Genomic DNA, 22,844 nt, shown 5'->3' with positions numbered 1-22,844 from the left:
TCGCCCCGATTCTGCCTGAATTCAGCCGAGCTTGATCCGGTCGCCAATTCGTCCAAGCTCAGCTCCGGCTGAATCCCAGTTGCGCCTTTGATCCAAGTAATTTCCTGTTAGCTACGTTCAATTTCCCTTCTTCTTTCATCTAAAACGTCGAGAAAATTACGTGCCGTTTGCATATCTCGTTACTGCATTTGAATCGCAGCCATGGTAAGTGGCCATGCCTGCAATCTTGTTCGCGCAATTCTCAATAACTCGCGTATCCTTGCTAATTCTGCTGTCCTCGACACTAGGCCGACAAGCTTCGCAACCAGCAGGAACTCGAACGTCTCCAAGCCAAATATATCGGAACTGGCCATCCGGATACCTCCAGCTGGGAGTGGCGGACGAATATACAGCGAGATACTTTTGCTTCTATCGTCGGCCACCGGCCGCTTCTCACATACATCTCGTTGGCCGAAAACGAGCCATTGACGAAGACGCGGGCTCAAATGATCAGGGTATGTAGTTTCGCTTCTTTTGCGTGTACAGAGAGCCAAGATTGGCCCAAGACTTGTTCTTTGCTGACGCTTTTGGTTTATTCGGCGCACAGAAAATGATCCAGCCATGCGGGCCTCCACCACCTCGCGAAGATTGAATTGATATCCGACATCGAAGCACGCGACGAGAAAAAGCTGAGCCCAGATGGCAAGATTTGTTTTATTGAAAGATGTATATACATATATATGCTTTGTGTTTTGTTTGCACATGAAATGGCGTCGTGGAACGGCAAATCCGTACGGCAAGATACCCCTATAATTAAGCAACGACTAGAGTATCACGAAAGATGGTAACAGGAATATGAAGAGAGAGAAAAAAGAAGAAGAAGCAATTCTGAGATCTATAAATCAAAAACGCCGCCATGGTATTATCGCCTATGCTACGCCCCGTTTGTCATGCCAGCATCGTTATAATCCTCCCCTCCTTCTGCGAGTGGTCTACTCTTAATACCCAAACTCGATCGAAGCTTCTTGTCAAAGTTCTCATCTTCAGGGTGGCCATAGACCTCTTGCACCAACCCAATGACGCCATCTAGTCCAATTTCTTCCTTCGCTCGAGGGCCGACATGCCATGTGATGGTTTGGTCGCCCTCATAACCCACCGGCGGCCGGTCGACTTTTTTGATCACATATCCCTGTCTCTCTATGCGCTTCATCGCTAGTTCCGTTCTCTCGCTTGCCAACATTCGATCGGCATTGAGCCGCATGAGGTATCTCTGCAACTTCTGCTCGCTGAGCTCCCCCCCGTTCAGCCATATCAGCGAAACGATCATTGTGTAGAATGCAGAATATGTTGCTTCCTGCTCCGCACTTGGGACCTTGGATGGCTTCAGGATTGATGCGCTTCGGTATACTTCTGGCAATGTTGAAGTTAGGATATAGGCACCCGACCCGGTCTTAGGCTGTGCGTTCGACTTCATGGCTGCCATTCGTTTACAGTCAGCTACCAGTGTTCCGGAAAGTATTAATAGACCGATAATTTCGCCATAGCCAACGCACCTTGTCTCTTTTCATGAAGTGTCATTTTTTCACGGACGGGTAACTCGCGCAGCTCCATTCCCCAGACTGTTCTCAGTTGTGTTTGCGCCATCTCGAATATCCTTCTGAATGAACGACCTTGCTTTCCGAGTACTATACCGCAGCTTAGTTAGCAGACTACTTCACCCCCCTGATGCCTATCACTCCAATCAAAATACCTCGCTCCTTGATTCCGTCTCTCTTTATCGGCGTTCTTGAATACTCGCATGAGATTGCATATCGAACCAACTTCTTGGCCATTTGGTCGTCGGCAGTCGAGGAGGCACCGTTCGTTTCTGCATCTTCATCGGACATATCTTCGTCTTGCTCGGCCTCCGAAGCCTCGATGTGTTGGCGCTGTCTAGGACGAGCATCCTCGTCCGAGTCTCCATCCTCATCTACCTAATTGAGTCTGTTTGTCAGAACAAAGAGAGACAGCCTGATATCCATCAACCGCTAAGCTTGCACCTACCGGACGACGTCTTCTTTGTGAGGGCGGCATGACTGTATGTGCAATTGATGGCAACTATAAGCTCAAAAAAAAAAAGACAAATAAATGCTGAAGATTGTTTGTACCAAGTCGAATTGCAATGAATCAGCCAACGAGGGGCTTTGTGAAACCTTTTGGAGGGGGAGACGCGCCGCAACAGCCGAAGCGCGTCTGATTAGTTGTCGGGTAAATTGCTTCGGTGACGCTCATTATCAGCTATCGATAAGCCTTATCACACAAACTTCAAGGTGCTTGCTTACCCAGTTCGGCGCATCGCTCAAAGCAAAGAGCTCTCTTCATCTTTTGCTTGGGACAATACCGAGCTTGGTGCATTTCATGTTGCCGTTTATGTAACATTCAATCTACTGTCTCAATGCTTTCCAGAGCGGTGAATGTGCCGCGCGCCTGTTTTGCCAATCGCCTCACCTCGTCGATTCTATCAGCCAGAGCTACGATAAGCATTCGCAGCTTACACAGTCGCGGAGGATGGATCCAGCAACGATGCTACAGCTCCGACCCCGTCATTCATAGCAAAGAGAAGATAGAGGCGCTGATATCGGGGAGAATCAGTGAACGCGAGTTTAAGAAATCAAACAAGGAGACATCCAAGCGGCCGTTCAAGAAGTCATCCAGCCGTAAACCATGGCGCCGTCGAAAAGAGGAGGAGATACCCGACTGGGGGCTGGCACCCTTGGAGATCGAGGCCAGTCCTGCGACGCAAGAGGCTATAGAGCGACACTTGGGGAAAAGATTTGAAGGTGAACTTTCAGAAGAGGTTATGGAAATGCTTGCCGAGGAATCGCTTCTGAAAGAGGAGCCTGCTGCAGAAGAACTCGACGCAGACGAATGGAATCAACCAGAGCAATCTACCTCTCAAGAGGAAGCTGCCATTACAGAGGCTGATGCAGCCGAACCCAGACAACCTAGGCCCAAGCGTGGGCTCAAAGCCAAGAAAGATTTCCATGATGAACTCGTGCAGTCTAGGAGCGTCTCCGTTGCGGCTCTTGGAGAGCAGATCGATGCCATCATGTTAAAGAATCCCAACGAAATGAAGAGACCCAAGAGGCCTGTACGAAGAGTCCAAGAAGATACAGCAGAAGCTACGGTTGAGCTCGATACCGAAAGGAATAATATGGTGGACGTGAAAGAGGAGAGTGATGAAGAGGCAATGAGAGCGGCGATGAAGAATATCGATGACCTACGGCCCGTCGACAAGACGATTCTACGAATGAAAGATTTCGACTCTCTGGCGAACACCCTGCTGGACGGTTTCACATTTAATCAACTTGCCAAATATTTCAGTCAGAAGCGCCTGGCCTTGTCGTCCAAGCGAGATCAAGGGAAGCAGTTGCGCTATCACTGGATTGTCAAACAGGAGCCTTGGGTGGCTGCAAAGCCTGACCACTGGGGGCCGCTTAGGCCGAAGCAACGACAGGTTATTATGATTATGCAAATGATATGGAATCTGGAGGTTCAAGAGCAGGTTGAAGGCTTAGGCAGAACTCTTGTCTGGCTACAACCTCGCATCTTTGAGCTGATTGCCTGTAAGTCTTCATGATGACCGCTTGATTATGAGCGAATCTAGGCTAACATTCCCGTCTTAGCTCCTAATAGCGCCGTGCTTGAGCTCCTCTCCAGAGACTTTTTATATCAGTCGAACAAGGAGAAAATCACTACAAGTTTTGACGATCACCGGATTAATATTTATGCTCAAAAATCCACCATTCCTGCCATCCTCTCCCATCTTGACGAAACGGTCAAATCAATTCGGTCCCAGAAAATATCCTCGGGTTTCATTCAGGAGCACGACCTAGAAGAGAAATTTCTTCGAGAGCTAGAACGAATCACCAAGACGCATATTGCTTACGATGAGAACAGTAAAGTATGCTTCAACTGTTGTGCCGCTAGATTTTTCCTGGCTAACGAATAAATAGGAACTTGAAATCTCTTGGCTGCAGAAGCAGCATCTTGCTTCCGAGGGTACAGAATCCCCGGCTGATATCGCCTTGCGACTTCTACTGGAGCAGACAACAAAAGATGCCCAAAGCAGTGTCCACATTATCACACCATCAGGCATTAGCAATATCAAGGACGGGGCTTTTATTAGCCATCAAAGAGAAAATAGGAGTATGTCTTGGAAGGACAAGCTCAAACAGTGGTCAAGATTCGTCTCACCAGTTGGCCAAGCCACCACCTTAGGAGACGACGTTTCAATGCAATTCCCCGGTGTCATTTCCGATCTCAAGGTGACAACAGGAACCGAACCAGTCCACCAGGTCACAGCTTCTTTCGGACATGTGCTTCACGGGGAGCATTCACACACAGTGGCTGCAATGGCGAAGCATCGTCGGCTGCTTTCTCCCGTCCTTCCCCATCCGGCATCATTTACATCTATCATGGAAGAAGACAAACCTCCATCGCAGCGTGCGACGATTGTTCTCAACTTTTCTCCAGACCCCAATCACTCCTTCACAAAATATGACTCCGCGCCCCCTACAATACAACTGCAACTGCCAGTGAATCCCGACAGCGACCTTACCGGCTCCTCTCTCCCCCCTGGCTCGGCCCTCTTTGGAGTTGCAGCACAGCACATCAATGACGTGCTATTACCCAGTGAAAGTGTAGATGTTCGCCTGACGCAAACCCATCTTCTTCCTCTGGATGCAAGTCAAGAGTCCGTCAAGGAATTTTTATCGCAAAGCGAATTCAACCTCCCCCAGGGTGTTCTAAAAACACCCAGCAAAGCCAAGTTCTCAATCCCCAAAGCATGGGTGACACAGGCTAAAACAACACGCAAGCCTTCCAAGGCTACCATCAATGTACCATACATCTTCATGGGATTGGAAATTCATCAATCTGTCCGGCTCGGGTTCCATGGCCACACGCTGTGCTACATCAGCATCGATGCAGGCCGACACGGAGGCCACCGGCAAGAGCTTTCACTTCAAGCCGGCCCTCTACAAGGCAAAGACGAACAAGCATTTATGCTTGATAGAGACGAGGCGTCACGCTTCCTATCTCTAGTCGAAGGAGTAGCGACTGGCAAATACTTTTCATGGCACAACGGGTCTCAGCTTATGCGAGAAACACCAGACGTTGGCACGCTCGAGGATGAAGTCACGGAGGATCAATTGTCATCACTAGATGCTGAAGCTGAGGATTATGAGCGTGTTCAGAGCATGGGATCTGAACCGCTGCAAAATACTGAGCATGAAAATGACCATTCCTCGACAGAGAAAGCCCCAGAACCATCTGAGGACTTGCAATCTCCTGAACCTGACACGACGAAAGAGCCAGAGCCCGAACAAAAATAGTAAGAAAAGAAAAACAAGATAGAATTTTGGTTATCAAGAGTGCATCGACGGTGTCGGGAGCAAGGACATTCCAACGGCGTTTTTAGATGAAGCAACGATTCCCCTCTCACGATGCCATGTATATAAACACATGATACACACATATATATAGATCTATAGTCCTCACAGAAATTTGTACGACTAGTTTTGGAGATGGAAATGAGTTGGACCTTTTGAATAAACAGCTGACGATGATGTCTTCAAAGCAACAGCTGAGTGGTGATAGTATCATGAATGTCAATTGAAGAGTACCCGGATCTTTCTTTTCCAATGTTCTTCAGCGGGCCGTGGGTCAGCCCCTGTAGCGGAGACCTACAGCGAGCGTAATAGCCTGTAGCCAAGTGCCGTTAGCATCTCTAGTCCACTAAGCGCCCCTAGACTACAGCGCGCAAAGACAATACACGGCTTGTGATGTCAAGCGTCAACACATGGACACATCACGATCTGAACTCTAAAGGCAAAGAATTTACACAACATCACACACAAGACACAGCGAGAAACAGAATTGGTTGTCGAAGTCATCAATTAACTTCTATCTAATTTTTTTTCGTTCCCTTTTGTTTTGCATTCCCGGAGAAGTTCTGATGGAACCCTTATTCCCAGCCTCTCAATTAACGTGCCTCGATACATAGTCGAGTGCTCATGCATAGCAACATTGATCGTTTCGTCGTAGAAGTGAGCGCACGGTGCCCCACTGGAGAAACCTCACGAGGGACCCCAGAACATCAGGTGGTGATGATGGGTATCGCTTATTTCTTGGTGGCCTTGGCAGCGGACTTGGTGACCTTGCCAGCGGTGGCAGCGGACTTGTCGACAGCCTTGATGACACCGACAGCGACGGTCTGTCGCATGTCACGGACGGCGAAACGACCCAGGGGAGGGTAGTCGGTGAAAGCCTCAACGCACATGGGCTTGGAGGGAATCATCTTGACGATGGCAGAGTCACCGGACTTGATGAACTTGGGGGCAGTCTCGGTAGCCTTACCGGTACGGCGGTCGATCTTCTCCTGGAGCTCGGCGAACTTGCAGGCAATGTGGGCAGTGTGGCAGTCAAGAACGGGGGCGTAGCCGGCACCGACCTGGCCAGGGTGGTTCATGACGATGACCTGAGCGGTGAAAGAAGCGGCACCCATGGGGGGGTCGTTCTTGGAGTCACCGGCAACGTTACCACGGCGAATTTCCTTAACGGAAACGTTCTTGACGTTGAAACCAACGTTGTCACCGGGAACACCCTCGACGAGCTGCTCGTGGTGCATCTCGACGGACTTGACTTCAGTGGTGACGTTGGAGGGAGCGAAGGTGACGACCATACCGGGCTTGAGGACACCAGTCTCGATACGGCCGACGGGAACTGTTCCAATACCACCGATCTTGTAGACATCCTGGAGGGGAAGACGGAGGGGCTTGTCCGTGGGACGCTTGGGGGGCTCGATGGAGTCGATAGCCTCAAGGAGGGTCTTGCCGGTGAACTTGCCAGCCTTGGTCTCCTTCTCCCAGCCCTTGTACCAGGGGCAGTTGGTGGAGGGCTGGAGCATGTTGTCACCGTTGAAACCGGAGATGGGGACGAAAGCAACAGCCTTGGGGTTGAAGCCGACCTTCTTGATGAAGTTGGAAGTCTCCTTGATGATTTCCTGGTAACGAGCCTCGGCCCAGTTGGCAGTGTCCATCTTGTTGATGGCAACGATGAGCTGCTTGACACCCAGGGTGTAGGCGAGCAGAGCGTGCTCACGGGTCTGGCCATCCTTGGAGATACCAGCCTCGAACTCACCAGTACCGGCGGCAATGATGAGGATAGCGCAATCGGCCTGGGAAGTACCAGTGATCATGTTCTTGATGAAATCACGGTGGCCGGGAGCGTCTGTGAATTGCTTGTTAGCACTGGCTTGTGATCGCTGTGTGAAGTTGATGGAAAGAACATACCAATGACGGTGACATAGTACTTGGGAGTCTCGAACTTCCACAGAGCAATGTCGATGGTGATACCACGCTCACGCTCGGCCTTGAGCTTGTCAAGAACCCAAGCGTACTTGAAGGAACCCTTGCCGAGTTCGGCGGCTTCCTATTGATGGAAAAGTGGTTAGCATCGCTGAAAGTGATGACACGGAGCACGTTGAATGATGGCTGGGAAGTGAGAGCGAAGCAGAAAAAAAGTAGTGAGCTAGTGGGGTGCACAAGAAACCCCACTAAAACCAAACGACAGCAAAAAAAATTTGCGTCGCTGCAAAGGAGGGGTAATGCAAAGCGGGGTGATGAAAAATTGTTGACAAGAAAATTCTCTGCAGAATTGTCGGGCACAATTGAATGTGAAGGGAGAATCGAGGCGAAAATGAGTTGAAGCTTACCTTCTCGAACTTCTCGATGGTACGACGGTCGATACCACCGCACTGGTAGATCAAGTGACCGGTCTGTATGATAAATGGTTAGCCCTGTGTTCAAAGAGTAGATGTCCCGTATCAAACGACGTTTGATATCGGAGCAGGAGAAGAGGGTGTAACTCACGGTGGTCGACTTTCCGGAGTCGACGTGGCTGTTGTAGCAAGTCAGTACTGTGTTCGATCGATCTCATTCAAGATGATTGATGGAATACGCACCCCTAGAAGATGGTGGTTAGCACAAGTGTTTGAGAATCAGAGCGGCGACTGATGCCGACGTGAAGAAGGGATAATACGTACGATAACGACCACGTTGATGTGAGTCTTGTCCTCCTTACCCATTTTTGCGGTTTGTGTTTAGCGTGAGCTGTGTAGTCCTTGACTAAAAGTACTGGAGGCAAGCAGAGTCAGCTGGAAATGTTCCTCAGACGATGATGATGATGAAGGCGATGATGTTCCAAGTGTTGGAAGATGCAGTCACCAAGGCGAGGGCGAAGGAAGAGATGGCACATACAAATTCGCAGATCGGATGCTTGAACCGGGTATGCGAGACGAAGAGCAGAAGAGAAGAAAATTTCGAAAGCAGATGGTGGGAAGAAGAGATTTAAAAGGTGGTGGGCGGAGGGGTGGAGGGGTGCAGCGCTATTGCTCTGTGCTTTTTTTTTCTGCCACGCGCGGGGCAGCAAACGGGGCTTGTGAAAAAAAGCCTTAAGGAGGGGCAAAATAAGCGGCATGGTCTAGCCCTAACGAGCGAGCCCCAACGAATAATATTTTTCTCTGCCCTCCCGCTTCCCACTCAACGCAACTGCAAATCCGCAAGAATTTTTTTTCTCGCCTGAGCGGCCTTGGTGGCTGTGGGCGATCTGGCCAATGGGGTGCTGCGATTGGAGCTCGCCCTTGTTAAGTGCCCGCCACGATACGATCTGGTATGATGGTGGAACATACAGTACGGACGAAGGTGAGGAGTACATACAAACAAACAAGAGTCAGACCGATGGAAGCCTTGGAATCCCTTGCAAGTTGGGAGGCGATCACCGTACGAGTACGAGGAGTCGTAGAGTTCTACCACGGCTCAATGGCGGCTTCATTCGAGGTCCGAGATGTGAAGCGCCAGCCTGGTGCCTAAAATGATGGCGGTTATCACTTGCAGCACTTTCAGTTTCAGCGAACCTATCCTTTCTGCAGTACGGGGTGCCAGTGCATACGCACTCCCACCGCTCTGTTCGCCGTGTGTACCCAGTACGTGCTAATCCATCTGGCGAGCGCTCCTACGTATTCCAGGCGTCTCTTGAAGAGTCATCGGCCACTTTACATGATTTCACAAAAGCTTCAAATTCAACTCGGTGTGACGCAAACAGAAAGTAAAACGGGAGAAAAGGACACATAAAGAAAACAGAGAGTATGGGAGCATGCTCTGATACCAAAGTGAAGCTGTACTTCTACGACTTGGCCTACTGCTACGGAGCACATTCCCCTCGTTGACTTTTTTTTTTTTTTTCACTGCCCAATCCACCCACACTCCAGCTACTGGCGCGCGCCAGTTTTTGCCCAACTCGCCGCTGTCGTTTGGGTTTCACCAAGGATGAAGTACTGGTACCTCCTATCTCCTTATCTTCCACATCGCGAGGCTGTTACACCACAGGAGTGAGTCAAAGGCGGTGTGTGAAGCCGTCGTGATGAGCATGTCATGATGTTTTCGACTCGCTGTGTTTCGATCATTTTGGTAGGAAAAAGCCTGTGGCGAAAACGACTGGGCTGATGTGCTCTTCTTCTCGACAGAGTCGTGCTGTGTGAGTGTCCATCTTCAGAACCCATTTGACCATCTCCATATCCCTTACATGGACTCGGTCTCTCTAGCTCCGCCATCATCACTTGCAGCTACTACAGTAGGACTAGTAATTCGACTCCCCTGTAAAATATATGATATCGCCAGTGCCATTTTTCCCGCTCTCGATGGGTTTTTTTCTCACTCCCACTCACATGTTACCCCTCCATCAGCCCCTCCATTCATGCTCACTCTTTTTCCAAGCCCACACTGAAACGTCAACACCCCCACTTCATGCATTCTATCCATCACCTGGGCATTGCCACCGCCTGCAGGTTTTTTTTTTCCTCTGCCAAGTTCTGATCTATCTATTTATCAACCTATGTACAGTACTTGTCCTCGCTTCCTTTTGGAAAACGCCGAATAAGAGGTGCAGCCTCAAATAGAATGGAGCTCATGTATCAGAAATAGTGCCTGAAAAGTCTGTTGGGAGTGAGGGGGCGGTCCCGTGCGTATCAGTATTTGAAGCTGCTGCAGCCCCGTCCAAAAGATTTTGACCACGTTGACGATGCATCTGCGCGTCTGAAGCAGAGCAGTACCCAGTGCTTCACCTGCTGAACTAGACACGGATCAATTTGCCGTCGTGGCTTGCAAGCGCCATGGTATTTATTGTTAGTCGGAGCCCAGCTTCTTTAGCTAGCGTGGGCCCATCCGTCCCGTTATCGATGGCATAGCTGAAGCTTAACTTGATCGACCAACAAAGCTGCTTCGGTGTGACTCTTAAGGACATTCAGGGAAACTTTCTGTCCCTCGTGAGTTTGAGTTCTCTCATATCCAAGTCCTGTGTAAGGCTGTTACGGCCAGGCTGGGTTGTTTGAGCAGGAGGCAGGTCGGACCTTTGATCATCAGATCTAGGGTGGCTCCGTCTGCTATGTATGAACTGTGTAGTCGCTGTTGGTTGACGAAGCTCTGAATATCTGCTCAATTGCTAAGCTATCAAGCTACAGGAAGGAGAAACATCTCGAGCTTTATTATGAGGCTATCGAGTCTCTCAAGCAGAGCCACGGCCGTATCTTTACTTTGCTTCTATTCGGCCGGCGAACGTTCTGTCTCCATCCCCGAGCAAACGCCCCACCCATGATTTGCGATGACATATAACTGCCTCACATGGGCTTGCACTCCAAAGTCTGAAGATGGTCATACATTGATGTGTTACAGCAAAGAATACTTTATGCATCTGAATGCCCCTCCCTCTAAAGAGTCTTTCAAATGGGACTCACCAGAGAGTTGAACGGTACACTCATTGCTAACTTGTCTATGCCATATCCGGTTCATTCATTCGTACCACCAGCTTCCACTTCTCATCTGCAGAGATGTGCTACTTATTCGAAGATTTTTTGAGATACTCCGCGAAGACCTGGGTAATTGCAGGGTTCTTGAAGCACTCTTGAAATTGCCGTGGTCGTCGCTGAGTAACTCAAAAATCATCGAATATGAAGCACAATTCGGCAGATGAGAAGTGGAAGATGGTGGGCTTGCTTATCGTCCCAATATCAGCCGTCATGTCAGGTAGGACTACAGAAGACAAAACTACCTAGTTGTGTCTGCTGTAGTCCTTCGGTATGTTAAGACAAATAGATGGGATACGAATCGTCAACGGTTCCTACCCATAGCGAAAGCTGCTAGGTGGATATCATGGTAAGAGTTCAACTCATCCCACACAAGTCAATCTACACCTGGTTAACAATGAAGCTGGTAGGGTCAATATTTCCTGAAGAAAGAGAAGAGTACTCATAGAGTCTCTCTCCCTCTAATATGACTCATTGTCCCTACATGGGTCACTGATGGACAATCTTGCCTCTCCGTTTGCCGTCGTCCTGGAGCATTGATATTTGCTTGTGTGTCCCAGCCCCCAACGCGTACCACCTCAGCGTCCAGACAGCTGCCAGCACTCCGTCCCTTTACCGCCTTCCTGTCCCTTATAAGCTCCGATATGTATCTCTTGTCCCAACAGAACCGCTGTTCCATATGGTCGAGTGGTTCAAGCTGCCGCCCGTATAGAGTAAGAGCAACTCGTTGGACTCCTATTCTCTCTGCGTAGGTGATAGCCAAGGATCCTGGTGCAAATCCGGGTGCGGGCATACGGTGGTTCGATTTCTGATCGACCATCTCTTTTTTCTTCTTTTTTTACCTCCCCGACAACCTCTTACTGTTTGTTTTTTTGCCTTGCCATGTGGATTGCCTCTGCGGTTATAGAGCCATGATTTGATGGCATGCATAGTCATCTTGTTAAAATGTTGCCCTCGTAATGTAGACTCTCGGCGGTACTTCTCCTGGCGTCTGGATGCCTGGGGCATTCACTTTGCTTGGTTCTTTCCTCATGGCATGGCTAAGCGATGACACATTATTGAGATAAATCTAAAATAACAAATACGTTCGTTTCCTCTCATTGAATGACCATTACTTCAGTCCTACATCTATCTACTTGTTCGATTCGCGTGCATATGTTACTGTACAATCGCTCGCTCTCTTCTATCAGTTTATGCTTCGACAATTTTACCATCTTGTCTCTCCATTCCTCTTATGCTGCATCTCAGTGAGCCTCTGTCGCCAGGTAGAGAGGACCGGATCCTCCTACGTTGATCCTACTGACTCTTCTTTCCAGTCGCTTTTGGTGCAGTCATTCCTTTGGGAGCCTTCAACCCCAGAAATGCGACTGTGACAACGACAAGGGCACCCATGGAACCCATGGTGTACGCATACTCTCTTCCTGCCCACCAGTATACGCTTGTGAATACGATCGGTCCCAATCCACGACCCAGCTGGCCCCAGCTCCGCATGATGCCCAGCTTGCTTCCGCGTTCGTGCTCGTTGGCTTCGAAGCTGCTAAGAGCGTTGAGGCCCGTCACAACTGTCGCTGATGTGATGGCGAGACACGTCGCTGCGGCATATAGGCCTCCGAGGGTGGAAAGACGGCTGAGGAGAATAAAGGCAATGAGACAGGCGACGGTGCCGATACGTACGGACAAAAGGGGGGTCAGTCGGCGAGTGATGCCTCCTTGGAACACAGAGGCTACCAAACCAATGTATCCAAGCAACCTACCATTCTTCCCAGAGGTGAACTGGAACAAATCATACGTCATAAAGGATAGGGACGTCTCCATTCCTGAGAAGAACAGCAGAAACACAAAATGGGTTGCATAAAGCAGGAAGCGTGAGTTCGTCCGCGTCACTTCTTTGGTCTCCCCATCCTTCTTGCCGGGTGCGTTTGCCTTGGCTGCCACACCACCAACCAAAGATGGCAGGGTTTCTGGCAAGCAAAAGTACAGGTACAGCGTCTCGACGGAGATCAAGATCAGACTGAATCCTGCTGCCACTGCAAAAGGATTCGCCCATGCAGTGGCAACCGTGCTCAACCATGCCCCTAGGCCTGGCCCAAAGGTAAAGGCAACCGAGAAACATGCGCCGATGATTGCCATGGTGGATCCTCGTGTGCTTTCGTCGGAGATATCGCTAGCCATGGCGGTGGCAAGCTGAACATTGCCCTCGGAAAGACCACCCACAACACGGCTGGCTACAAAAGTGCGGAAGTCGACTGCCACAACCCATAGGAGCACAGACACCATGTTTCCACACATGGATGCAAGCAGCGCATAGCGACGGCCGTAGCGGTCAGAAAAATGACCGATCATGGGAGACGCGATGGCTTGCAGGAGGCTGTAACCATATCTTGTTAGTAGCTGAAACAACAAGTTGCAGGTCCCCCACCAAGGAGAGCCATAATGCGTAGGGACGTTACAAGATACTTACGAAAACAAAGACCCCAGTGCTCCACCGAGAAGGACAATGTCATATCGGGAATCGATGGGTCGGGAAAAGGACGCTTTGTATGCATTCAACCCTCCGAGGACCTGCTGGAGGAGAGTGGCATGAGATGCGTCATGGTGGATCAGGTTGGGAGCCTCGCGATCCCGATAGAACTCCAAAAGCTTTGGGAACAGTGGGAGGATGAACGTGAACGATATCTGGGTGACTCCCAAATCAGCCATCTATCCTACAGGTATGATCGATGCTCACGATGCCTCCTCCTAGTTGCTGTGGCTTACCAAGTCTAGAAGAAGGGACACGATGATAACCCGAAGCACACGCTTCCGCGTAGCAGGCTCGACGGCTACCATGGTGCCGACACGGGATGGCCAACCAACGAATTGGCTGATCCGTACGACAATAGACAAGACAAGACAAAGGAGGGGGAAGATGGTCAACCAGCCCCGAGACAATGAGATGCTGCTCGTGCTCAGTACCAAGCAAAACGTCGCGCGATGATAGAGGAGCTCTCCGAGACAGGACCCACCGACAATGGAAGAGACGATCCGCCAAGCAGGACCGAAGAAAAGGGAATGAAATAAGGCAAAGCCTAGCGCAGTCCAATATCGGCAGTTCAGCAGGTACTAGTACTCCATGCTTCCCGTGCTTGCATGCGGAAAGACGATGAAGAGGCCAGCAAGTCCGTTATGATCCCCACACTGAATCCAACCCTGCTGGCGAGGCTTACTGTAGGGCCTGTGCGATTCAAGTGGAGCCCAGCTAAAACAAGAGGTGAAATGGACTGTCTGGTGCTGACACTTGAAGCTCACTTTAGCACCCATGCTGTGCGTATTGCGTGGAGCTGTACCTTGCACTAAGCAAGTGCGGCGACTTGGATCGCGCCGCCTGGAATGAATTGCCCCGAATTGCTGGATTACCCCGGATTAGAAAGCTGCAACAACTACATACGGAGGGATCCCCAAACCCATGGAGGTTCTGACGTGCAAATGGCAGCCTGGAAGCAAAACGTTTTCTTGTCATGATGCCGTAGTGCTACCCAGTACTACGATCAGTGGACACTTCTTAGGAGATACCATGTGTTTCTCTTGACGCCTTGACAGATGCGGCTCGTTCGTGTCGGTGGGGGAGCCATCAGCCGTCCAGCAAACGTCGTATTCACTCTTCGGACGCACGAGGCCATGCAATACGCTCTAGATAAGGGACACACGGACTCTCGGACCGGAAACCTGCATTCCTGTGCTACCACTGCTAGCCAACCTACGCCCAGCTCTTTTCCCTTGCTCTCACTCTCGCCAATCATCCCCAGACAGCGACATCTCGGTGTGCCTATTTGAGTGAATGAGGCTTGCTTGTGTTACCCGGTTTCAGTCCTCGCGCGGATAGATACCGCTTCTCAATCTCTGCAAGATCGCGCTTCATGGTAACTCCAATCATCTGCGGATAGAGGACAGGCGGCAGACGAAGCCGCATCTATGCTCCATCCCGACCTTTCATGCAAACCTCATCACACAGGAAGGCGGAGCTTTGTACTACACTCATGCCGCGATGCCGTCCCAACTCGCTACTTCTTGTCCTTATTCTGGGTCATTGTTCTGTCCAGTCTTGGAGGAAATGGATTGGAAGTGCGGCTTCAAGGATCAAGTTGTGCCATGGTGGCTTGATACTGAATATCCGCGTATGCCCCCGCGTTCTGTACCTCTTGTGTCGAATACTCCGCCAATATTTTCGATCAAGGAAGGTTGTGGTCACAAGTGACGGAGTGATCTCCGAAGGAGCATGCTTAGCCGGATGATGCAGTAAAGGCCTGACGAGTGTGCCGTGCTTGTCCGGATACTTTTCTTTTTTTAACCTGCACAGCTTGCTGCATCGGCGACTTTAACAGCACAACTTTTATTCACTGTCTCATTCTTATTCTCGTACGGATGTCTCAGCATTCTACATCTGCGTTGATTAATCCACAATCCGGACGAATAACATTCATGTCATGACTTCCGCCAACAAACTCTAGTTGTACCCTTTCAGCTTGACATGGACCAGGCACCCTCATCGGAATCAAGCACAAGCACAACTTCTGTGCCGTCCCATGCAACTTGCAGGAGGCCCCATCGCTCTCAATGGCCAGTGGAACGCAAGGGAAGATTAAACACCAGGAGGCATCTGGGGAAGATGTGCCACAATCTCGCCACTAGCCAGGACTACCAAGCCTCACTCGCGGTAAAGTCATCGGCTTTCTATCACCCTCGGTGCTTGAAACTTGGCCCCTTGTCTTTTTTGAAGGTTTCCGAGTTCCAACAGTTGCTCTAGACTCGTCCTTATCGCCGGGGCGTGTCACCCACGTCTAGCACGCGCAAGTATCCGCTTGGCTTAATCTCGAGGACGCCGAGATTTCAGTGAACCAATGAAGCCAATGGGATACCACCATGATAAACTATGTTACTTCTCCTAATTCTGTCTTGGTAAGTGATGCTTGGATGAATATTCATCACGAATGCAACGTATAGAGACTTGTCTAAGGCAGTTGTAGGGACAGTAATTCTCAGGAAATAGAAAGAACTGGGAGAAGAAAACCCCTTCTTGGTCGCCGAAAGGCAGCCCCAGCATTTAATCAAACTTGCCTACGTCAGTGCTGCTTTTCGGCATTGGCCAGTATACGATGTTGCCTACAGATATTGTTCCACGACAACAAATAGCGGACAGCGCCACTGCATCGAATTGCCCACTACGCCGACCCCACGAAGCTTAGCGGTGCAAACAGGCTTCAGAATGCAGCCACCCACTCGTATCCCAAAATACGAAATGTGTTCGATTCCAGGGGAAGGGTCGTTGTATTCAGCTCATCACAAACACTCGATGCCACACGCGGCAAGCATCAAAGCATGAGCATCCCGACACTCGGACATCATCCCTGTTTGGAGAGGAGAAAGTAGTCTAAGGCTGCTCGACCAAGTCGAGACACAGTTGCCGAGGGCCTCGGGTAGCCCGTACTTGTGTTTCTAATCTCCAGGTGCAGAGGAATTCTGCAGGTCACTGCAGGAGGGGAGAGGAGTGCGTTCCGTCTTTCGCCCGAATTAGGGTGATACATTGTAAGTTCTTGGGCATCACTCCAAGTTGATCAACTTCCAACCCTTGCTACATCAAGAAACGTCCCTTTCTGAGGATCTTGGAGGGCCGCGGCGGCATTGAAGCTTCGTCACAGGGCGAATATTGATGGGATGAACATGTCAAAGTTCTACTAGCTCACAAGGCGGAATGCTGGTAACCATGTCCAACGACATCAGCATAAAATCCTATCCTGGGTGGAGTTTATTCGTCCTAGAACAGCCGCACAACTATGTCCGAGCCGTGATATCGTGCGAACTGCCTAGAGCTCGTTTGCATAGACGCAGAGCCATGTCAAGTATCCACTCGAACCGACTAATAGCTGCTCTCACGGACAACAACTGATGACAATGGGACCCTGGCAACTTCATGCCTCTACTCGAGATCTGCAGCCACGCAGCATCAGACCACCTTTCCATAGGCTGTGACTGGGGCCGATGGAAGCAGCTGCCTGATAAGCGCCGTTTTAATCCTGGTTCCGAGGAACGGGACGTGCAGCATCCAGCCGAATCGAAGGGACAAACGGGAAAAGGCACCTGAAGCCCGGATGTTTGCTTGATCCCTGGCTAGATGTGACCAGAAAGGCATTAGCGCAGGTCTCGGCAGCTGGCTAGTCCCCTAGATCTCGAGGCGTGATTCACACGTATCCCCGCACAATTTATTCCTGTTCCTATCCCTGGCCATCTGGGTAGTTGGAGCCCTGTGGGGTTGAGCCAGAGAAACCAAAGAAGGGGGAGTTCAAAGCAAGGCATCCCGAAATCCAGCTTTGGTGTGGTGGTGTTGATGGTGGTGGTGGTGGTCAGATTGGCATGATGGCATGCCACATGAACTCAACTTGGCAAATGAGAGCCAATCAACCCCTCTGCAAGCGACTCACCGAGTCTGCACGATGCTGGACGATACCTGAGCCCCTTGGGGGGTTGCGTCGACTTACCAGCCACTCACACGAGCCCAACTCCAAGCTTATTGGACACAGTTAAGGCGTTCCGTTGTTGCGCGTCAGTTATGGAGACACAAACAGATCAAGACGGCTCACACTAGGTAGCACTCATCTTGTGCCTCAGCATGAACTGCCTGAATAACGGAAGATTTGAGCATGGGCCAAGCGTGCTCATTTCGCTGAGGCCTGCCGCCACACCATCAGACTGGGGACGTCCCGTCATTGGCAATCGACAAACCTGGCACACCGGTGCTGGTCCGGCCCCTCCAATCGGCCCCACCCCGTTATTTCCCACTCACGATGGAGTACCACTGAATCACATGGCAGCAAGAGGTAGTAGATGCTGGCAAGCCCTTGAAGCTTTCCTCTACGTTTCGACATATTAGCTATGGTCTACAAGCTATAACAGCAGTACAGTAAGGACCTCAACAGTGGCCTCGGAAGGTTACCAAGGCTTCGTCGCTGCGCTCTCATCAGCTATGGATGGTATCCTGTACGCCAGTCAAGGGAAGCATGTAATGCATCATGAAGTTTGCCTCATCCAGCCCCAAGCGAGGCCTAGAACCAGTAGGAACGCCTAGGAAACCCACCTTCACTTGAGTGGCTTGCCAATAGTCGCCGTTGGGCAGTTTGCTCAGGTCGCCGACTTGCATGCCCCTCTGAAGCGCACCAGAGGCATCATTCGTGTACGGATTGGCCGCACGCTTCTGTTGTATTTCTCATCCCTGGCCTTCTCCATATGCTGTGATACATGAATGCATGGTCGAGATCCGGCTTCGTAGAGTTGCTAGCTGGAGCAAGAAGATGAAGCCCTCCTGAGAATGTCACCCAAGCTTGCTTCAGACTCTTATTCAGACTCTGAGAAACAAAGCCATGCAATTCCAGCAGCAGTCAGCCAAGTTGGTTTGCTATGGAGCGAGCCTACTGTCTCCTGTCTCCTGGCACTTGGCGCGGTAATCTTAAGAAAGTGGTCTCTCCTGTCCCTGACCTCCATCATGCACATGTCTGCTCCTGCCGCGCCAGCAAGAGTGGGTGGTGGAAACAAAGCCATATTCAGAAGTTTTTACCGATCAAAGAGGCTTGGTTACCATTCAGTATTTCTGGTGGCGCAGGGGGGTCCCGTAAAGCAAGAGTGCGTGAATCTGTTCTCGGAGAGATCGTCACATACAACTTGTACGACACCGAGAGAGAGGTTGAAAGACCGGATACTAGGTATCTTTCGTCCCTTTGATTGCCATTTCTAATTTAAGTCTTCCCAAAGTGGAGAGTGAAACTCTTTAGTCGTTGTCGTTTTGATGGCACTGCATAAGTCTACTACGTCACGGCAGCTTCGGTCTACTCTCATCCCTGGACTGTTGAGCTCTATTTGTGGATCTGGCACAGCACAGCTGAAGTGCCAACGGGTCATGGACGCATCGACCGCTCTGGAGGAGTCCAGTGCATGCAGCTACTGTGGCTCAGGCGCCTTCAGGATGAATGGTTTGTCTGACTTGCCTGCTTCACTTGATGACCAACTGCCGCGCAACAGTGTAAGCATATATAATGTACCGATATTCATTCTGTGCGAGATTAGACGTGCCTGAGAATGAGCAAGGTTTGTCGTTTGAACGGTTAGATAGAAGCCACAAGACAGGGCACTTCAGACTAGCCTCCCTTTTGCCGTATTGTTGGACAAGGGAAGCATGCTGGTGACACAAACCTAATAATCGTATGAGAAGTGTGGGTGTACAGCATATATGAGAATCCCGACGACTCCAATGCCGTCCAAAGGGTGGAGTTTTCATGCTGTTGGCGAGGGTCGAGTTGGTCTTCGGCCCGCCTCGACATGCATTATGTCGGCCACCGGTTTGCAAGCATCCTGGAAAAGACAGAGGCCAGGAAATAATGTGAAAGGCAGAGCTTCCAAGACCATCGAAGGCACGGTCAGATTCTAGAGAATATAAAATTTCCTTCGCCCGTTCCTACAAACCGACCCCTTCAGCATCGGCGTACACGCGCTCTTCCATTGGTCTCGACTCGTTTTGTCCACCTCCTTCAATGTATTCCAGAAGCAGCATGCACAGCATTACCCAAGATCCGGCTGCCGGACCAGCGAAACCTCTCATATTCGTGCTCACGCTTGGTGATGATCAGACGCAGCTCACTTTTCAGGAATCCCACGCCAGCTTCTTGAACGAGCTCTTCGAGAGAGCAACCATATGGCATGCAAGGACGACGGAGAAGGCATTTACCTTGTTCACCCAATGTTCGGAGCCGCATGCTATATTTGTGGCCGATGGAGGCATTGCTCAGGCTAGGTGCGAGGTCATATCGCAGAGGCTCGTGCAGTATGCGGCAAGTGGTGGCATCGTCATCTTTGGTGGCCTTTTTGCTGCCTCCAGTTTGGAGAGCTTGAAAAAGATTATGAGACAGACGTGGGATCTCCCATGGAAAACCGGCTCCTACCAACAATCCACGCTATCTCTGAATTCTCAAGCGGTCAGCTCTACCCTTCAGAGCAGACTCCCGGCTTCGTATAGCCAAAAGGCTCTCTCTATTTCCGGAATGCAGCAGTGTGAGGCGTGGTACCTCTCAACCGAACACTCTACTGCCGAGCATCGTGTACCAACTCCCAAATCAATCGTCGGCGTCAATGAGTCGCCTGTTGTTTTCGCTCGATATGGAAATGGACACGTTGGATATATTGGAGATGTTAAGCCTGAGGATGGCACAATCCTTGCGATGCTCGCAATGTTGCGCTTATTAATCGAATGAATGCCTGAAGATTCCATGGAAACACATCATGCCTCAAAGATCATGACATGGTTTCAGGCATGTTGGAAAGCGTTGTTATCGGCCAAAGAAGAAAACTTTAATCAAGAGGGGGGGAAAATCCAACAAGGTGACGAAAAAGGGCAAGAAGCATATCCATCCTGTTTGTACGTCGTGGCCGACGACATTTCCAGACAACCGCTTCCGGCACGAGGTACCAACGAGAGCTTGTCCATAGCAATTCAAAGATACTGTATCATCATGCAATTGCTTTAGTGTCGCGGTAACACACTCCGCATCGTGAATATGTCCAGGAGCACGTTTTGTAGAGTATATTCGCAGCTTTCAGCAGATTGATGTTCTGCTGTCGACGGCAAATACCTGGCCGCTGCTGGTCACAGTTCATCCATATGGCTCAAGTCTGGTGAGATCCGTCATATACGATGATTGTACTCGTACAGAGCCTGTGTTTGAAGACTGGGCCAAAGCGGCCCAGGCATGGCCCCTGCCGCTACGGCTGGTTATTGGTGTGAGGACGATGATACACTGAATGTGTGTCATTTCTATTCGTTGACGCAGCGGAGTACCACCATCCGGCTGGTAGCGCATTTCCCAAGCGGCTATTCATCGCCCACATTTGGAATGAGCTGCGTCAAGACAGGGGGCTGGCGGCCGTCGTGGCTTGATAAGGAGGGTGAAATTGAGAGAAGAGCAAGGTTAAACAGAGAGACCGGGAAGGATGCAGAGCCTGTTTGGAACAAGTCAAGTATTGGGCGCAAACACAGTCTGAGGTGGCCTGGCGACTACAGTACCAGCCGTCCAACCAACCCGGTGCCGAGTATCATGTTCCCAGCAGCCTGCTAACACAACACGCCATCAGCAGCATCGTGCCCTGATCCGAGGCTTCCAGACACTGGTCGCATTTTTTCTGCAGCAAACGCCACCAAAAGTGACTGGCAAATCAGGCGATGCTGCGAGCTTCGGGCCTGTCGATGAATGAGGAGGCGTGGCCACGCGCAAAGTGACGTGGGCGGCATTTTGGACCGCAATGCAGGTACCGGGGATTGTCTGCAGAGAATGGCAACAGGGATTAAAGTTGAGCGTTCGATCGTCACTCGAGAAAGGAACGTTCCCCATTGCCTAGCCCTCTTAATGCAGCGAGGGGAAGAACAGCCCATGAGATGACGACGAATCGGAGAGAAAAGAGAAAAGAAAGAGGCAGGTGAAACGGACGTCGCAAAAGGAAACGGAGACTTTTGGCTTCATCCTTCCCTTACAAAGAGGCGAGAGGACGCGCAATAAGCGAGACAGTTCAAGCGAGAGAGAAAGCGCAAGCGCAAACACAAACACAAGCGCAAAAAGAGGCTATTGCTATCCGTATCCGACGCTCTTGGCAACTCGACGCCATGGCATGCATGGCATGGCATGGGAAAGAACAACTGCATGAAGATGCACTTTCTCCCAACCCCGCCCCCACCACCTTTTCGTATGACGATTTCCAATGGATTTCCAATGGATACTACCGATTCGGCCAAAAACCCCACCATCATCTGCCATCTGCTCACGACCAACAAGAGCTTTTGCTGCCCGGGATGAGCCTCACGGATCAGGAAAAGTCACCTTAGCATTGGCCCAAGTCATGCCGGCTTTTGCGAGCCATCACAATCGCAGCCCAAGAGAGAAGGGTCGCGGGACACCAAGGACCAAGGAGGGGGGTCCCAGGAAACGGCCGTCTTCATGGTATAAAAGGACGCATCATCCACCTGCGTCGCCGAGACTGACTGAACTCCAGGCCTGCCATACAGTAATACGACCGTTTGGCTTCTCTTCTTCAGCTTGCTCTGTGACCCTCCCAGTTTTCAACGGTGCGGCAGACGGTACAGGCTAAGCCGGCATCATGGCTCACACAGTCTACCATTGCTGTCACCCTACCTTGGCGGGCAAGACACGCATACACACGCACAACCGACATGCAGGGGAGCAGACATGCACCCAGATGGCCACGCGGATGATGGGCCTCACACATGGGCACACAGGTGGGCGCACAGATGAACGCATGGATGGATTCGACACATGGCTGGACTCTGACAGTCCACCGGCGCTGCCACACCAAACCCAATCTCGTCCCGGCATCTAGTGCGTGTGTCAAAGATCCAAACGTGCGCCGTCCCGCTTCCCGCGCTCATAGCATTGGCGCATCAAGTCCACAAACATCCACAAACATCCACATGCCCATGCTGGAGATGCAGTAGCCGGCCAGGGCATCGAGATCAGCGAATCCAGCCAGCCAGGCGGGTGGCAGCGAGATCCAGAGGCCATGCAAGAGGATGCCAGCCCTGCGCTTGCAGCCCCCAGCCTCTCCATCCTCTCCCCATGTACCACCCTGCCGCAGGGCCCATGCGTCCCCATCCGGCACCATGGAGGAATGGGGCATGGGCAGCAATCACCGCATTTCACAGGGCCCAACCGTCGTACGCCGGTGCCCTACTAGGGAAGCCCCGACGCCGTGCCGGGCATATCAAGTCCCACTTCGCCGGTTGTCACGTTCTCCACCCACGGCGCTGACGACGTCTCCGTTTCGTTAGCCTCTCACACATGATCCAGCTCAGGCTCCCTTTCTCCTCATACGTGGACCCTTGGTGTCCCAAAAGACCGCCAGAAGGTCAACGCAGGTGCTTTTCGAGACTGGCCAATCT

General features: G+C 50.9%; 7 protein-coding genes and 1 non-coding gene across 8 annotated transcripts; 5 read left to right on the top strand and 3 right to left on the bottom strand.

Moving 5' to 3' along the window:
• Positions 1–57: 57 nt before the first annotated feature.
• V8C40DRAFT_240088 (U2 snRNP complex subunit YSF3) lies at positions 58–1,083 on the top strand. Its single transcript, XM_083214722.1, has 3 exons — positions 58–204; positions 288–494; positions 587–1,083. The coding sequence occupies exons 1-3, from the start codon at positions 202–204 to the stop codon at positions 629–631; spliced, it is 255 nt and encodes an 84-aa protein (XP_083075872.1). The 5' UTR covers positions 58–201; the 3' UTR covers positions 632–1,083.
• Positions 802–2,364, bottom strand: V8C40DRAFT_240086 (Smc5-Smc6 complex subunit NSE3). Its single transcript, XM_083214721.1, has 5 exons — positions 2,301–2,364; positions 2,019–2,234; positions 1,730–1,948; positions 1,533–1,664; positions 802–1,455 (listed from the first exon to the last, which is right to left on the bottom strand). Exons 2-5 carry the CDS (start codon positions 2,050–2,052, stop codon positions 914–916), a joined length of 927 nt encoding a protein of 308 aa, XP_083075871.1. The 5' UTR covers positions 2,053–2,234; positions 2,301–2,364; the 3' UTR covers positions 802–913.
• V8C40DRAFT_183104 (mitochondrial inner-membrane-bound regulator-domain-containing protein) lies at positions 2,277–5,407 on the top strand. Its single transcript, XM_083211758.1, has 3 exons — positions 2,277–3,584; positions 3,645–3,922; positions 3,975–5,407. The coding sequence occupies exons 1-3, from the start codon at positions 2,414–2,416 to the stop codon at positions 5,352–5,354; spliced, it is 2,829 nt and encodes a 942-aa protein (XP_083075870.1). The 5' UTR covers positions 2,277–2,413; the 3' UTR covers positions 5,355–5,407.
• Positions 5,408–5,897: 490 nt separating this feature from the next.
• V8C40DRAFT_240081 (translation elongation factor EF-1 alpha) lies at positions 5,898–8,381 on the bottom strand. The gene is made up of 6 exons (XM_083214720.1): positions 8,280–8,381; positions 8,065–8,156; positions 7,893–7,921; positions 7,736–7,798; positions 7,314–7,452; positions 5,898–7,251 (listed from the first exon to the last, which is right to left on the bottom strand). Exons 2-6 carry the CDS (start codon positions 8,105–8,107, stop codon positions 6,143–6,145), a joined length of 1,383 nt encoding a protein of 460 aa, XP_083075869.1. The 5' UTR covers positions 8,108–8,156; positions 8,280–8,381; the 3' UTR covers positions 5,898–6,142.
• Positions 8,382–11,581: 3,200 nt separating this feature from the next.
• Positions 11,582–11,671, top strand: V8C40DRAFT_t79. Its single transcript has one exon. It is a non-coding gene; the product is annotated as a tRNA-Arg (tRNA).
• A 251-nt stretch (positions 11,672–11,922) lies between these two features.
• V8C40DRAFT_240068 (major facilitator superfamily domain-containing protein) lies at positions 11,923–14,021 on the bottom strand. The gene is made up of 4 exons (XM_083214719.1): positions 13,885–14,021; positions 13,637–13,817; positions 13,341–13,555; positions 11,923–13,247 (listed from the first exon to the last, which is right to left on the bottom strand). Exons 2-4 carry the CDS (start codon positions 13,706–13,708, stop codon positions 12,176–12,178), a joined length of 1,359 nt encoding a protein of 452 aa, XP_083075868.1. The 5' UTR covers positions 13,709–13,817; positions 13,885–14,021; the 3' UTR covers positions 11,923–12,175.
• Positions 14,022–19,307: 5,286 nt separating this feature from the next.
• Positions 19,308–20,398, top strand: V8C40DRAFT_183049 (uncharacterized protein). Its single transcript, XM_083211757.1, has one exon. The coding sequence runs from the start codon at positions 19,435–19,437 to the stop codon at positions 20,149–20,151; it is 717 nt and encodes a 238-aa protein (XP_083075867.1). The 5' UTR covers positions 19,308–19,434; the 3' UTR covers positions 20,152–20,398.
• Positions 20,399–21,467: 1,069 nt separating this feature from the next.
• V8C40DRAFT_182989 (uncharacterized protein) lies at positions 21,468–22,164 on the top strand. The gene has a single exon (XM_083211755.1). The coding sequence runs from the start codon at positions 21,650–21,652 to the stop codon at positions 22,034–22,036; it is 387 nt and encodes a 128-aa protein (XP_083075866.1). The 5' UTR covers positions 21,468–21,649; the 3' UTR covers positions 22,037–22,164.
• Positions 22,165–22,844: the final 680 nt, after the last annotated feature.

This window comes from Trichoderma camerunense, assembly GCF_050948025.1.
Source record: "Trichoderma camerunense strain CBS 138272 chromosome Unknown V8C40scaffold_5, whole genome shotgun sequence".
NCBI classification, from domain to species: Eukaryota; Fungi; Ascomycota; class Sordariomycetes; order Hypocreales; family Hypocreaceae; genus Trichoderma; species Trichoderma camerunense.
The sequence above is the reverse complement of the archived record's forward strand: the minus strand, read 5'-3'. Positions and strand labels throughout refer to the sequence as shown.